The sequence below is a fragment of the Sciurus carolinensis genome, chromosome 8 (assembly GCF_902686445.1).
Source record: "Sciurus carolinensis chromosome 8, mSciCar1.2, whole genome shotgun sequence".
NCBI classification, from domain to species: domain Eukaryota; kingdom Metazoa; phylum Chordata; class Mammalia; order Rodentia; family Sciuridae; genus Sciurus; species Sciurus carolinensis.
In genome coordinates, this window is record NC_062220.1 from 48,042,998 (window position 1) to 48,059,278 (window position 16,281).

General features: G+C 36.9%; 1 protein-coding gene across 1 annotated transcript in view; it reads right to left on the minus strand.

Annotated features, from left to right (window-relative positions):
- Nucleotides 1–15,994, minus strand: part of Col1a2 (collagen type I alpha 2 chain) — a 35,429-nt gene extending 19,435 nt beyond the window's left edge. Inside the window, exons 1-21 of the mRNA XM_047561591.1 lie at nucleotides 15,695–15,994; nucleotides 13,133–13,143; nucleotides 12,514–12,528; nucleotides 11,855–11,890; nucleotides 10,625–10,717; nucleotides 9,317–9,370; nucleotides 6,250–6,294; nucleotides 6,101–6,154; nucleotides 5,955–6,008; nucleotides 5,610–5,663; nucleotides 5,150–5,203; nucleotides 4,558–4,611; nucleotides 3,060–3,104; nucleotides 2,715–2,768; nucleotides 2,571–2,615; nucleotides 2,138–2,191; nucleotides 1,509–1,607; nucleotides 1,328–1,372; nucleotides 1,119–1,217; nucleotides 528–581; nucleotides 298–405 (exon numbers count right to left, since the gene is read on the minus strand). Of these exons, the coding sequence (XP_047417547.1) occupies nucleotides 298–405; nucleotides 528–581; nucleotides 1,119–1,217; nucleotides 1,328–1,372; nucleotides 1,509–1,607; nucleotides 2,138–2,191; nucleotides 2,571–2,615; nucleotides 2,715–2,768; nucleotides 3,060–3,104; nucleotides 4,558–4,611; nucleotides 5,150–5,203; nucleotides 5,610–5,663; nucleotides 5,955–6,008; nucleotides 6,101–6,154; nucleotides 6,250–6,294; nucleotides 9,317–9,370; nucleotides 10,625–10,717; nucleotides 11,855–11,890; nucleotides 12,514–12,528; nucleotides 13,133–13,143; nucleotides 15,695–15,764 (1,197 nt within the window). The 5' untranslated portion in view covers nucleotides 15,765–15,994. The remainder of the gene's footprint in view (nucleotides 1–297; nucleotides 406–527; nucleotides 582–1,118; nucleotides 1,218–1,327; nucleotides 1,373–1,508; nucleotides 1,608–2,137; nucleotides 2,192–2,570; nucleotides 2,616–2,714; nucleotides 2,769–3,059; nucleotides 3,105–4,557; nucleotides 4,612–5,149; nucleotides 5,204–5,609; nucleotides 5,664–5,954; nucleotides 6,009–6,100; nucleotides 6,155–6,249; nucleotides 6,295–9,316; nucleotides 9,371–10,624; nucleotides 10,718–11,854; nucleotides 11,891–12,513; nucleotides 12,529–13,132; nucleotides 13,144–15,694) is intronic.
- Between the last annotated feature and the right edge of the window lie 287 nt (nucleotides 15,995–16,281).

The following is a 16,281-nucleotide window of genomic DNA, read 5'->3' on the forward strand; positions in this document are numbered from 1 at the left end:
AGGAAAACGTGGCATATCTCCCTAAGGCTGAGATACAGACACAAACCAAGCCAAACTGCTTCACCCAAACCCCCAAGGAATGTGCGGATGAGCATCCTGCAAAAATAGGTCAACATTGTTTGCAGACCAATTTTAAAACATACCAAATTGGGAGTCACTGATTTAATAAAACAGATGGAAAGCAGATGCTTCTTTAGTCTAGAAAAAGCACTCTCGGTAATTTTGAAAATTCCCAATGAAAGGGTATCATCATCTGCCTCTGGGGTATATAGGTGTTAAGGAACATTTGGAACCTACTCTCAACCCAGGAGGTCCTGCAGGGCCAGCAGATCCAGGTTCACCATTGGAGCCTCTCTTTCCTTCTTCACCACTGGGACCGGGAGGACCTTGGGGACCAGCAGAACCCTGTAGAATGAAAAGAATAGGAGAAGGGAATAGAAAAGAATTTTTTAAGATTTATATCCAGCTACAGAAACTGGATTCAAAGGATAATAACTTCAATGAATTGTGATTGTAAAACTACTTACTGGCTCACCCTTGTTACCACTCTCTCCTTTGGAGCCAGCTGGACCAGGTTCACCCTAGGACCCAATACACAAAACAGTGCTCAAAAACCAAACACTTGTCAAAACTCCCTTGCAGAGCCTGGGGTTCTAATTCAGTGGTAGAGCGCTTGCCTAGCATGCCTGAGACACTGGGTTTGATTCTCAGCACCACATAAAAATAGAATAAAGGTCCATTGACAACTTAAAAAAAAAAAAAACTCTCTTCAGACAAAGTTTCTGGAATATTTATGGGTCAAGGTAAAAAGAAACTCAAATTCTTTGAGGAATTTAATTACAGCCCAGTTCATGCTTAAATGGCATACAGGAGAATAACATTGGTGGAAGGATAAGACTCAGGTCATAGAACTTGGTCTCATCTACCTGCATTAAGGAGGAATGCATCTGTGTGCATGAGTACATGTACATATGCAAATACATACAGTTTTATAAGTAATACAAGCTAAAAATGTCAACAAAGGAAAAACAAAACTGTAAGAAAACATCTAGATAGTGATAAAATGATGGTAGTACTAGTATTTCGGGATGATAAAAGTCACAGCTATGACTACTTACAACAAGTCCTCTGGCACCAGTAGCACCAGCAGCACCAACGGGGCCAGGAATACCACGGGGACCAGGGAGGCCAGGAGCCCCAGCAACACCAGGAAGACCCTGTTGAAGAGAAGCAAAGCCTGGTCCATCATGTGGTGATGGGCTGTAGAAGCAGCACTCATTAAATTTATTTAAAATGTAGCACATTTTAGCTACCCAGGTATACTCACAGCTGCACCCTTAGCTCCAGTAAGGCCATTGGCTCCAGGATTACCCTATGAAAAAAAGGAAAAGGAGGATATCGATTCACTGGAATATATCTGGTCTTCTTCAACTCCACCTTCATTTCTCTTTTTAATTTTTTTCCTTGCATTCCTCTACTTAATAAGACTAATGACAACAGCTACTTACAGGAGGTCCAACAGGGCCAGAAAGACCAGGAAGACCCACTTCACCACGAGGACCCGCAGGACCGGAAGGACCAGGGTTACCCACAGGTCCAATTTCACCCTAAAAGAGAAAATGACATTGAGGAATTGACCAGCAAATAATGAAACAGCATATCTCTGTTTTCAGGACACCAAATTTTGGTGAAACTTCTTCAGAATTGAAATTATTTTCCTTATCTAGTTTGTGACCCCAAGATTTGGGGTTCATTTCTTACTTTTTTAGCCTAGTTCTGCCACTTGGCAGAATTAAGATTGCTATCTGTTGCTATCATTGCCACCTTGACTCCACCTCTGTCTCTCTGTGGTAGGCTGGTTCTCAGTCAGTCCTGACAAGTGTGGGAGTATATTGCAGAGGACCCCATAGAATTGACTTCCATATTGCCAGTACTCTCTGTGCTCATAGCGTGCAAGTGCAGAGAGATGATCGATTTTGAACTTGAAGTGGAAAATCCATCATCCTATATCCATTTTGAAGGGGACATAACTAAGGTAACTATTCTGTAATTATCTCTCTCTGCCAACACAGTTCTGATCTCTCATATGAGAGTAAGAAATTTATCAAGGAGTGACAAAGGTCACTAGTGTTTTTACCTTGGGACCAGGAGCACCTGGGAAGCCTGGAGGACCAGCAGATCCAATGGGACCCTGGAATCAAAAAGAAAAAGAAGTTTCCTCTAAGTAAACTGAAAAAGCAACAACAACAGAAGATTGCATCGGTTTAGTGTGTCTTAATCTTATTTGATATTGGCAAAGAAAAATTGGCTGCTAGCCTGTGGGCATTAGGGTCATATTCAGGGAAGGTATTCAAGTATCCAAGGTAGGGTGGATTTCACTTCATACATCCACCAATAGCCTCAGGTATTTGTAAGTAGATTATGCTACTTACAAATGAAAACTTCAAAAGACCTCGTAGAATATTTGGTAAAGTGTCTGGAATGATGTTATTTCATGGGAAATGAGTGAGGAAGATGGCTCCCACCTCAGCAGTCTCAACCCTCTCAAACTCCCTAATGTCAACACTTACAGCAGGACCCACAGGACCAACACTGCCATCGCTGCCTCGGGCACCCTATGAAGAAAACAAAGAGAGGAGTCAAGAAGAAAGTTAAATGACAGTCATTAGAAGATATTTTTTTAAAGGATAAAAACACAAAAACAGGACTCTTACAGCTGGGCCAGGGGCGCCGACACGTCCTCTCTCACCAGGAAGCCCACGGGCTCCCTAAAAGCAGAAATATTTTCAGTAAAATCTAGAATGTTAATCTTTAAAAAGTCAGAGGCATCATTTGCTTTGTTCAATTTCCAACAGACACAAGAATCCACTACATAAATAGGTCTTGTTCTAATACCAACTAAAAAGTAGTGTAGTTCAATTAAGTATGCAGAAAGCTATTAGAAAAATATCAAAGAATACAATGCCGAGGGAAATCGTGATTAGCAAAATCATTAAAGAAGTTCTAGCTCACAAAGAGCACAACTCCTTTAGATTTACAATAAAGTAATCAATACTTACTGCTTGACCTGGAGTTCCATTTTCACCTGGGGCACCAGGTTCACCCTACATGGAGAAGAGAGATTGAGTTTCAAATACATATTTATATATATATATGCACATATATATTTATTTCTTGATTGTGCAGTTTTGACCCTTTATTTCAATTTGAACTATTCACAGAATTTGTAATGTTTCTTACTCATATATATTGTTTCTCAATTATTCCCCACATGAGATTTAAAATTTGCTAAAATATGAGTTTTTATTTAAACATATCAAATATCAAGGTACTAAGGAGAAGTGGTTATTTGATTGTATCCCCTCTTCAACTATCTCTTCATATAACAGACATCATTTAGACTAGGCTTATTTATTAGGAATGACAGTATTAAAAAAATATGGCAGTTTAATCATATCTACCCTCTTCAAAACAATTTTGAACACTCAACCTTATCATTTTCATAAAACATGCAAGACGATTTGAAGCTTCATAATATCTTTTGGAGCTGTAATATTTATTTCCAATCTATAGTTTTATTTTGAGTAATGACCTTGGAGGCAGTGGCATTGGTGGGGTGATTTAATCCTATGGCACATGTAAAGAACTTTCCTTCAATGTAATTGGATTTAGATATGCAAAGAACATGCTTTATGAGACCAGTAAGGACTTTCATTTCTCTAAATGTGTGACTTTGGGAGAGTCACTAGCCCTTGTTAAGCCTCAGTTTCCCTCTTCTGCAAAAAATGAGGGAGTCTACAAAGCTCCTTACAGCTCTAACACTTTATGATACTGTGATTAGTAGTCTGAGCTGTTATATTGGGCCCCTGGGAGAATGAGTTTGACCTTATCCATTTGTGTGGCAGCTGGAAAGTTAGAACAGATTCTCCATATTCATGTTCATTTCTGGTCCCGCTAGTATTCGTTACTCATTAATTTGTAATTACGTTGGTATTCACTTTAATATCACATTATCTCCTTAATAGGAAAGAGAACATTTTATAGTTGAAAACGCTGTCAGAGAAGAGCCTAGCCAAGAGATAACACACTTCTGAGACTTTAATTACCTAATTAAAAATTTTTTGAGTGTGCACAGATAAATCACAGGAAAGAGGTTGAAAAGTGTATTGTGACATGAATGTACCTATCTAATTAGTGCATGGCAAAGGAGAATTTACAGTTTAGAATAACACGTAATGTTCTAATATCTGATTATATGTTTATTTACTTTTATTTTGGCTGCAGAGATTGATTGTTGGGGGAAGAGGAAAAGAAATGGAAGAAGAAACACTTGACATTATTTTTGTCTCAATTGTTTAAAAGACATTAAGTTAAATAAACATCAATAATTGGCCTTTTGTCAAAGAATCACATAGTCCCCACCATTGAGGGAGTTGAAATACAGAAGAGACAAGATACCATTTAAAATTTGAATAGTCTTCAGTAAAAATATACTTTTTGTTGGTGATAGGGAATTTTAATCATTTGTTTAAAAACAGTTTCTAACTCAGTATTTACCTTCACACCTTGAGCACCAGGCTGTCCCTTTAATCCATCCAGACCATTGTGTCCCTGAAAGGCAATACTTATTATTAAAATGCTGTTCCATTATAGTGCTTGCTCAAATAAAAATCTTCTATCTCTGCAATTAATATCTCCTGGGCGAATCCTGTGACAAGATTGGACTCTAGTGCTCCAGCTGCAGGTGAGCTGGCTCCACCGCCCCAGGTAAAGTGACCTAAACTCCTTGCACTTGAGAAAGGAAGGATACCAGCCTAGATGTTCTTTCAGGTCCTTGCCATCTTTAATAATTTTACGATTTTCAGATGGTTGTAAATATCCACAAAGAAATAATAGTCTAGACTATAGCAATCTGTAGGAATCCTGCTCCTCAGTAGCTATAAATAGGCTGGATAAAACTACACTTCACTTTACTTTTGAGCATCCTTACTCTTTAACTCTCCCTCCCCTTTGGCAAACTCCAGGAAAGTGAAAACAAGGATGTGACATCCAAGAGAGGAGCTTAAATACAGTTAAATACAGTTGATCTCTGCCCACCCCCTGCAAATAATCAACATTTTTTTCTCATCTGGGCAAAGAATGTGCTCACCCTAATGCCCTTGAAGCCAGGCAGTCCAGGAGTTCCAGGGAAACCACGAGCACCCTTAGAAAGAAACACAGAAGAAGATGAAGATCTTTGTCACAAATGAAAGGACAATGACTTCTTCCTTCCCAAGTAATTCTCATGTAAGTTCAAGCTTGGAATAAACAGCTATCATGTTTCAAAGCACAGACCTACAACTGGCTCTAATGTGAATAGCTAAGACTATGGTATTTGTAGAAAAAACAGTTTTCTTGCTTAGGTATGCTTGCTATCATTATATTACATTATTTGCATTAATAGAAATGTACGCATTCTTTCCCAGGTTCTGTTACTGGTCAGATGCCTTCAATTAGTGTGAGAAGCACGAGTGACATCTACAGTGCTATTTAGATGGATGTTTGCCTTAGCAACTATCTTATATCTGAGAGGCCTCCAGTGTTTGAACTACCGTTGTGAAAAGTCTCACCTGTGGTCCAACAACTCCTCTCTCACCGGGTCGTCCAGGTTTTCCAGGGTGACCCTAAAACATGAAAGCATCATAAGGTCAACCTCAATTTGGTAAACTATCAGACAAAAGTTGGGGCATCTCGGTTTTTCACAACAGAAGAGAAAGGTATCACATAAAAATGTGAATCCAGATACTTATTTAATTAACAATTACATTTCCCTAAGTATAAGCAAGTTAATTAATATTTCATTTAAAATATTTCCCATATGAGGATAGTTATATCAGGCATACTTTAGCAGAATATTAAATTTGGATTTGGAATATTTAAATGGTGTTCTGGAAGACCTTAAAGTGAACACTTACATCCTCACCAGCCTTGCCAGGAGGACCAGGTGGACCGCGAGCACCTGCAGGACCCTGAGAAAAGGGGAGACTCATTATTTAGTGAAGGCTATATGTACAAATTTCCTGAAAAAAAAAATATCACAAAGGAAGAAAAATGTACTCACAGTTTGACCAGGTTCACCAGGCTCACCAGCAGGTCCTTGGAAACCTTGAGGGCCCTAAAAGAAAAAAAAAAAAAAAAAGTAACATTTCAGACCTTTATTTCTTAATTCTCTTTTTTGCATAAGAACGATTATAAACTTTCAGTACTTACAGGGGCTCCAGCTGCACCTGGAGGGCCTCTAGGTCCCATTAAACCCTACAAAGAAGACAGACATGGTTAGCACTAATAAGTTGTTATGGCCTTGGTTGGAGTTAGATAAGATGAATTAGCTAGGACACTACTGTGCCATAGACATTTTGTGATGGACAAATGCACAGAATTGTCCTGATTTTATTTCATAGTTTTTGTTCTTTCCAAAAAAGCATTTAAGAATCCATGTTTTCCCCACTTTCTCTCCCTTTGATTCTCCTTTTCTCTTAACCTGGATCAGCAAAACTCAATGAGCTTTGGATGGGGTGGTTGGTCATGAATCCCTTAAAACTGTGCACAATTGTGCATATTGAGGTTGTTCTGATACAATGAAGTGAATTGGTCTTTGCACAAGTACAGAAGGTATGATTGCCTTCCATCAACTGACAAAGAATTTCATTTAGATTCCCTTGATCATATGTCATATTCCAATGTCATACTTAGCTAAGAAATTGATATTTTTATTGCCACAAGGGGCATAAATTGAAAGGATCAAAAGTCCTTCTTAATGATTAGAAGGAGGTGTGTTATAACCTTATAGCTCCTTTAAGGGCTGTTGGTGACTGATGAAAATGTCAAACGAAAGTGGATGTAATGAGGGGTGAAGGAAAAATGAAATATTATTGAAACAGCCTACTGGAAGAGTCCATCCTATGATATTATTATTGAAAATATGGCCCAAATGACAGAAGATTATTTCTCCCTTTGTTCTTTATTCTGTAACACCAAAGTAAGGTAAAACAGAATGTTACTAGTTTGCACGCTGAATACACACTCTTGATTTCCCTTTGCAGTCATCAATGCCTGGGTGAGCTCATCTGTGAGGCCCACTCCCCACAATGCTGAAAATATTTCATGTATATGTCTTGAGCAATTTGTTTATGACACATCAACTGAGGGGACTCTTCAGTCAAATGACCACACTATATTAATGTCAACAGTGAAACCCTATAAATGTTGTTTAAAATGCACATCATTTTAATTATAAGAATTATTCATTTGGTTTTAGAAATTGCTTCAACATTAAAAGAGGCTCTCTTTCCAATAAAAAAACCTTTTAGATATATATTAAAATAATTTTCTTTGCCATCATAAATTTTTAATTGTATTTATTTATTTTTCCATGTATTTGCAACAATTTCATTTACATAAAAGGTAGTTTATTTTGTAGGGGCCGTGAGACAGACTATGATTACTCATTAATTCAGAAAAGAACCCTGTGGGGTTTTATAGTTATTGATTTTCCAACATGGAAAATTATTTTAATGCTTTATTGCTGCCTATCTTCCCTTTTTGTGAAACACGTATCTGTTGATTACATATGTCTGAGCATGTGTGTGGATGTGCAAGCTTCAATTATATTTCACTGATATTTAAAAGTAAAATACTCTGCTTTATGCCCCCCAGAGAGATTCCAAAGACAGGGGAATCTGAAATCCATATTAATTTTCCCAGCTGATATGTTTTTCTTTTTAAATGACATCCACTATCACTTTATTTTATTTCCCCCTTTGCTACTTCTTGAGAAATGGGTACTGCTTCACAACTAACTAATGTCCAGCATTAGCAGAAACAGCTAATTTCACATATCCAGTACAAACAAACCAAAAGAAACCCCCCACTTATTCATTTAAAATATGAGCATTTTAAATTACCAGTAAAAATCAGGAAATTGGAAAACATCAATTAAAGGTGCATTATTTCTCAAATGAGAGTTTTAATTTACAGAAAATATTATCTTGCCCTTATAGTATATTAGCTTATTGCGGACCATTAGTTCCAGTAGAATATCTTTTGAATACAGAACACTGAATGTGTGGCCCAGGTAAGATTTATATTTTAAAGACCACATTCACTTTGGGCAGATAAATATCTTTGGAAACAAGTAATTAGAATCACCAAATTGTGTGTGTATCTATGTGTATTAAATTCTGCAGTGCTTAATCAAACTAATATTTTTTACTGCTGGTAATTTCCCCTCATTTACATAAATATATATGTGTACATGTATATATATATATATGTATATATGTATATACATTCTGCATGATTGTATCAGTATTTCCCTAACATGTCTCACTAATATTTGGTAGAGGCTTCAATTGTTCAAAAGGTCACCATCATCAACATAAGCCCATAAGGAATTTTTATAAATTGTTACTCAAATGATAGGATACATTCCTGTATATTTGTACTGAGTGATATAAATGCTAAATTTTACTCATAGTGTCTTCTATATCAATTTGTCATTGATATGCTAGTAATAGGGGTTTTATCAAAATGGGAAAAAAAGAAAAATTTCTTATATTGTCAACTCCTTGAGAGAGAGTCAGAATCTGTCATTCATTCATTGCTATCTCTCCAAATGCATACTACAGTTAAGAGCCCATTGAATGTCACTGATAAAACACTTGTGATTAAATGAACATTCTATTTGAGAACTAGGAACATGAGCCACAGTGTTGTTGGCTATCTCACATCTTTCCTGGTGGTTAATTCTAGTTCTGTATGATCTTAGAAAAAGGGATTGAACTCTCCAGTTATAAAATGAAGGGACTGGACTAGAACTTGTTGATCCTTTCCAACAAGTTCAGGGAACTTAAGGAATAAATAACTCTATATTTCCAAGTGTTGCTTAATATTATAAACAATGTTAAGGAATGTAAAAAAGTGAATTGAAGTGTTAATATTTTGAATGAAATCGATTTGTCTAAGTTATGGTTATAATGTCCAAATGTTATTTCTTGGATATAAATATCTCACCTATTTTATTATATCTGACCTATCTCATTAAAAAAAATTATTGGTTAACCTATCTTAATGAGGCTCATTTGTGGAGAAAAATTGATGTCTTTAAACTAGGCTTGCGTTTTGATAGATTTACATACAGAAAGAATTATTGTTTTTATTTGACCTAAGTTTTGGATGTTAACCTAAGTAGCTAAATGTATAGCATTGTAAAATTTAACATAAAATAAATTCTCTGCATAGGGTATATTTTTGCTAAGACAAAAAGAGATAAGCATACCATTGGTCCAGGTCCCATTCCAACTCCTTTTCCGTCATACTGAGCAGCAAAGTTCTAGAAGGGTGAAAAAAATGAACATGTATATATATATTTTTTACTGGTTGTGCAGTTCATTTTTCCATTCTACTTGTTAAGATTTTTTTGTTGCTACAATTAGTTCAGAATTCCATGCTGAACTAGATTTCTAAGAACTCAGGAGAAATGTAAGTCTAAAATATAGTTCACACCTAGTCTGCAGTTTAGAGCCTTCCTGTCTTACTTTTCAGACTTTTCTTCTGCCCTGTTAACTCAGTTTCTTGGCCCCCAACCCCTACTTATATCTGCAGTGGGAAGGGGAAACTTCCTAAACTTTTAAAGTGCCCTAGAACCCTGGATAGATTAAACAGAGATCAAGAGGATACCTTTGCATTTCCACCTGTTGCGCTTGCTCACAGAACTCACAAAATAACTAAGAGACCTTTTTCTTGCTGGTGTTTCAGAAAGGATATAAAGAGTTTTCAAGTTTAGAGGAAAATTAAATTAAAATGCCCCTTGGAAGATTAAACTTTTAAAAAATAGTTCACAGTAATAACTTTACTGTTAAAGATCTCTCTTAGAGTGGTAGCTCTATTAAAGAAGGTACTTTTTAATGCACTCAGTAGATAAGCAATCATAATAAGATCTTTGGGGAGAAAGGTCTTTTACTGGCATACAGTTGAGTATTAGAATCAGGTTTCTGATTCATAGTGCTAACCAATTAAGCAAATATGTTTTCCTTCCTGCAGCGAGGCCATTTGGCACTCATACCATTGTTAAAGACATAAAGCTAAAAGAAGATATTAATGAAAAAGGGAAATGTACTTTTCTCAAATTAGTTTCAAGCAAATTAAACCTAAAACCACTTTGAATGTTGGTTCAGCAGACTTCAAGCCAAGGAGAATGAAAAGGGTAGGATGTTTGTGAAATTGCTTAAGATCAGGGATTTCACTTATGTAATTCAATCTAATCAAACTCTTTAATAATGCAACACCTCTTATTTGTGCCTTACTGATAAAAGATATTAAACCCCCAAATTAAATAATGGTGCTGATGGCTGCAGCTACCTTGAGTGAACACAAAGACCAGTCCTATAATTGTCAAGGGTTCACAAAGAGAACAGGCAAAGCAGAAGCTTGAATGAAGAAATCCAAGAAATAAAATAAAATATACTAATTTCCAAATAGATTTTCCCCTTAACTGCTAAAAATAAATTCTAAAATGAGCCTTCTTCCAACAGAGGTATAAGAAACTAAAGTTAGATAAAGTTAAAAAATACTTAAGACACCTTACCCCACCAAGACCAGGGGGGCCAGGAGGGCCAGGTGGACCAGGAGGACCATTGGGACCGTCTTCACCATCTCTGCCTGGGGGGCCTGGTGGACCCTGTTGTGTACAGAGTAAATTAAAGTAAGATTAGACAGGTCCCATAGAAACCTACGAAGTAAATGAAAGGGAGACCTACAAATACATGTGGTAAGATCAGCTGTTCAGACTTTTCAATATACATGAAGGGTGGGAATTTAATACACTGTATTTATCATTCATGAAATGTACTTAGAACATGGATCTATTTTAGAACAAACTTTAGAACAAACTTTAGTAACAGGGGTAGTTTTTCTGAAGGAATATCCTGGTCAAGGAATATTAATTTGAAATGGAGTTCCAGTATTCAAATAAATGTAGAAATTATAGCTAAAATATATGCCCCTCATGTTCCACAATGCACAATGATACACTATGTTTGTTGATGGCTGATTTCTGATTTTGATGAAGGTATTCAACCAGTTTGGAATGTTAAGTGTGACTAGTAGATTAAATGATAAAGTCATTTTATCAGAAGATAGAAAATCTTCAAGATTTCCTATTGTGAATACAATTTAAGTTGTTCAGGTAATTAACTGAAATAATTTATCTCTAATAAATTGAGTGGAATACATGTTAAGTCTGCACTTTAGGACATTTATGAGACATCAGCATTTAACATTTTAACAAAAATATCATATCATGCAAAACCTTGTAGTTATTATAAATGTCAGGTAAGTATTGCAGGGAGATCTAAGAATGCCACAAATAAAATGTAAGGCTGATCCGCATGTGTATGAATTTAGACAGGGAAACATGTTACTGACTACTGCTTTACTGTTATGCCTAAGCCATACAAGAGATCTTACTTCAAAAGCAAACAGAACATGTTAAAAGGAAGACTGTGTGGTGGTGTGTAGATACATTGCCATTATGTATGTGTCAGACAGGTCAATTAAAAACAAAGAAAGAAAGACCATACAAAGAATATGGCTGTCTGTAATAGTTTTCCTTTTTAAAGGATAATGTTGACCTAAAAAGAATATTGATTATATATAATAATGCTTGTTCACCCTTTCGGTAGGGCATTCTCTATTTAAAAGGTGGTATAATTATCTGGACACATAATATTCTAATGAATTGTAGTCTCCTGTAGTTTCTAATATGTAGTTATTCCAATATGGGTTAAAGCCATTTAGTAGTTCAAAAATTACATACCCTTTCTCCACGTGGTCCTCTATCTCCAGTTGGGCCCTGCAAGGAAGAAGCAAACAGCACAATAAGAGGTGTCTAAATAATTTCCAGGAAAGGAACAAGCCATTATTGATAATAATTAGTTGGTAAGTCTGACCTACGCCCAACATTATTAGCTAAAAATTGGCATAATACAATAGATCAGAGTATAATGCTTTTATTACAATTATATGTAATTTTTTTAAAAAACTGAAGGACTGGAGGCTGCTATAGTCTCCAGTCATCAGGCCAATATTATACATAGTATTTTAAATAAGATGATTACTGTAGATAAATGACCATTTTGTTACAGCTTAACAGCATATTTATGTAGTCAAAGTCCTTTAAAATAAACTTTATTTACTACCTATAATTAACATAATATCATCCCATCATCAGGAAAAAAGTCCTTTTTTCTGTAGTATGTAAATCACTAGTTTGTATAACATAAATGTAATTAGAGATGATTTTGGAAAGTAATAAAACTTTATTACCTTAACATCAAAACTATGTTTTAACTAATGCATATTCATGTGGGCAAAATCTTGACAAAGTATTTTTCTGCTATAGTTCACTTCAAACGTAGTTAAACTAAGTTAACGCTGATAATTTCAGATATTTTGGGGGAAATATTGGACTCTTACCTTTCTTGCAGTTCCCTAGAAAAGAAAAAGTAAAAGATTATTATGAGAAGAACTGTACACACATATTTTAAAAACAGTTGTCAATTTGGTTTTTCTACAACTATATCTACAGATTGCATTATATTGCCCATTTACTATTATCTTAATCTATTATCTCAAAATATAATGTAAAATTTTACCAATAAGTTAAATAAAATATATTATGTACAGAACCAAATACATATACTTATCTGTAATGCTGCTGCAAGTTCGTTCACAAACTAAGAATGTGCTCATAATAATTTTGCAAGAAAGTTAAAAATTGTAACTCAGTGAAGTCTTATGCTTTGTAGTAGCTAATGCTAAAACCCAGACTTAAACTGGATTATTTACTCTCTATTCCTTATGGGTATTTTATGAGACTAGCCTTGTGCAGTAGCACCACCCATTTAGGAAAATGGGGTGGGCACTTTCTCTGGAAGCCAAAAACGGATAGACTCCCACAAAGCCTCTCAGTTTTCTTTGGAAGCCAGTTTAGTCAATATCAGGGTAGCTTCACCTTCCCTTCCCAGAGAAGAAATCACTGTGACCAAGGAAATCAAAGTAGATAATATTTTTTTCTAAAAATAATTTTACTCACCTCTTGTAAAGCTGTAGAGGAAAGAGAAAAATAGGAAATTATTATTAGCATCATTTCATTGATCAATAACATTAATTACCAAATGGAAACACAAGTTTACAAAATTGTTACCTAATTAAAGGACCAATTATATTTTTTATTAAGATTATTTTAATGACTTGGAAATTATGCAGGTCAAAAATATGGCAGGGATCAGCAGGGTGATTTGTTTGCTGTATTAATATGTAAATATATTTGGAATGAAATTGTTAATTATTTACTATTTTATAAATGCTGTGAAATATTCATGTGTCTGAAGGATATTTCTAATGCTTAGCAATTAGGCTGGAAATTGCACAGATGAATCACTGACTGTAAGACAAGACCAGTGGATTGAGGAAGAAATAATTTATGGTTTAGATCATTTTTAATATTTAAATGTCTAGAACAGAGAAAATTTAGGAGAAAGTATGTTACCTAAAGCAAACTTTGTCTTTTATAAAACATTGAAGTCACTTAGTAGTTCACTGAGTTTGCACCATTCTTAGTCTTTTTTTTTTAAATGTCTAATTTGTACATTAGTAACTATGAAAATGGATTAATTCAGACATTTGAGTTTTGGCTTTAACTTAGTTCACTTCAATTAGGCATTTTACTAATGTGTATCACTTTTGTTCCTGAGAAAGGGTTGTTTTGTGTAAATGGAAAAACTGTGAATTAAAGATCTTGAAAAATAATGGGAAAAACAAACTGAAGTAATATCCCTCCCTTTGTCATTATTACTTTAAGTTAAAGACTGAATTTCTTTCCTACCGTATAAAAATTATGGGATTCATATGGGATACAAGTGTGGCTGAGCTTGCAATAAAATGAATCACCCCTAAAACTGCTTTAATTAGGTGACCAAGATGTGTGTCATTTGAAGTGAGAACATCTGTTGCAACAGTCATATTTCGGGAGAGTGGACCACATCCAGCACTGGCATTTAAGGGCGATTTATGAGAATTACTTTTAAATTAGAAAAATGATATGTTTACTTCACTGTGTCCATCAGTAGGAAGAATGATTAGGCCCCATTTGATTAATAGGAGCCCTTAAGATTCTAGAAATTTGCCTTCTAATTTCTCAGACATGAGCCATTGTGAAGAGTGTGCGCTTGGTAACCTTTATTACAGATGGTGGTTGGCTGTTGATCAGGTGAGTTGCCATTAGTGCCTTCAAACTTTCCTAGATTGGTTTTCAATTTTTCCTATAGGAATCAACTCTTCCCTTCCACTCTCAGTTTCCATAAAAAAACTTGGTAATGCGAATTCGTTCAATGAAATTACTCCTTGGTATCCATAGTGTGTATACTGGCTGAAGGGAAAGCGCGCGCACACACACACACACACACACACAAAAGACACACACAAAGAGAAATACATTAGTAATTATGCAGTGGAAGACACCGTGGCATGTGGGCGGAGCAAGTTTTTGAAGAGTTGGGTGTGGCCTGATACCCCTCATCCCCCTTCAAGTGAACGTCTTTGTCTAGCAGTAGTAATTAGGCAGCCATTTTTAGGATGGAAACGGACTGATTTTCTTCATTCTATCTTGACGTGGAAGACTGGTCATAAAATCTAAGCCAAGAAGTGACCTTGGAGTTCATTTAACTTCCATCCCACATTTTGGAACAGACCCAGTTTGCCTAACCCAAGGTCATGGGAAGAAGAACCCTATCTCTTGAGTCTCAAGTCAAGGTTGATATTTCCCAACTTGCTGTGCTCAGAGTTTGATGATCAGTGGGAACATGTTAAGGGTTAACTCTAAGACTCAATAAAAGGTAAATTTTAGTTAAATATAATGATACCATTTCTATTACCAGAAACTGCATTGAGAAGCTAATTTTACTTTCTAGAAGGTATCCATTCCAAGTAGAATCTTTCCCAGGATATGCTGACTAGCTACTGGAAATGTCTCCAACCAGAAATTAAATCATTTTGTACAAACCTGTAGTCTTAAATTGGGATTCCATTAGCTTAAGGCCTGGTCCCCTGTACTTTCATGTTCCCCGCTCCAGAGGGCGCCGTTTCACCATCACCATCGCCCCCACCAACACCATCATCATCACCATCATCCAGACCAACCTCAAGACGCCCAGAAGATAAGTTTAGTGGTTGAGTTTTGTACTGTTGAATTAAAGGGCTTTCCAAAGCAGGCCTGAAGTCTTACAAGGTGTGTATGAGGACAGTTATAGGGCCTAACGGGTGGAGGCCCTTATCTTCTTTCACCAAGTCAGTTGTAACAGCTCATCCTTAGGGAAAAGACCTTCTGCTCCCTGTGCGCTTCACTAAACTGAGGATCCAGATTAACTGTGTCACTGAGTTAAAAGTCCCTAACTTTTGAGGAGAGTCGAGTTCTTCCTGTTTTCAATTTCCAAGTACTTTCCATGTTTCTTATCAATTCCAGCGTTTCTCCACATGCCAGAGAGCCTTCCCTCCAAGCTGTGCTTGGAACTGAGGTTTAGGTTTTCCCTTTTCAGTACAGGGCGCCCACCCATCTAACCTCTTCCCTCACCTCCCCGAACAAGCTGAAGGCACTTACATTGGCATGTTGCTAGGCACGAAGTTACTGCAAGCAGCAACAAAGTCCGCGTATCCACAAAGCTGAGCATGTCTACCACTTAGACATGCAGACTCCTTGTGTCGCAGAGCCCCTGGGTCACCGACGGAGGTATCACCTGGCAGGAGCAGGCATGCAGTCGCGGCCAGTACCTCCAACTTAGCCGAAACCTCCTGCCGCCGTGGTGCTAAAATAATAAAGCCGGGATCTGCCCTATTTATACGGCAAAAGTTTCTCTGGCCCGAGGGTGCCTCCAAAAGCGCCTCCGCCAATGGGAGGGCTGGGGCTGGGGGCCCGGGCAGCCACACTGGGAGGAGACTGCGGGGGCGCAGAGGAGGGAGCGAAGTGGGGGAGGGACGTGGCCACGGGGCTGGCTTCTTAAATTGGTTCCATTCTTTTTGAGGACGTGGACACTTTTGAGGCTTTCGAGGGGAAACTCTGACTCGCTGTCTGCATACCTCCTCCCTCCCCATCCACCCGCCTTCCCCCGCCCTTTCCAAGTTTGGAAACACTTTTGGACACGTCGGAGCGCTTTGCAGACTCCGACGTGGGCAAAAGTTTGCGGATCT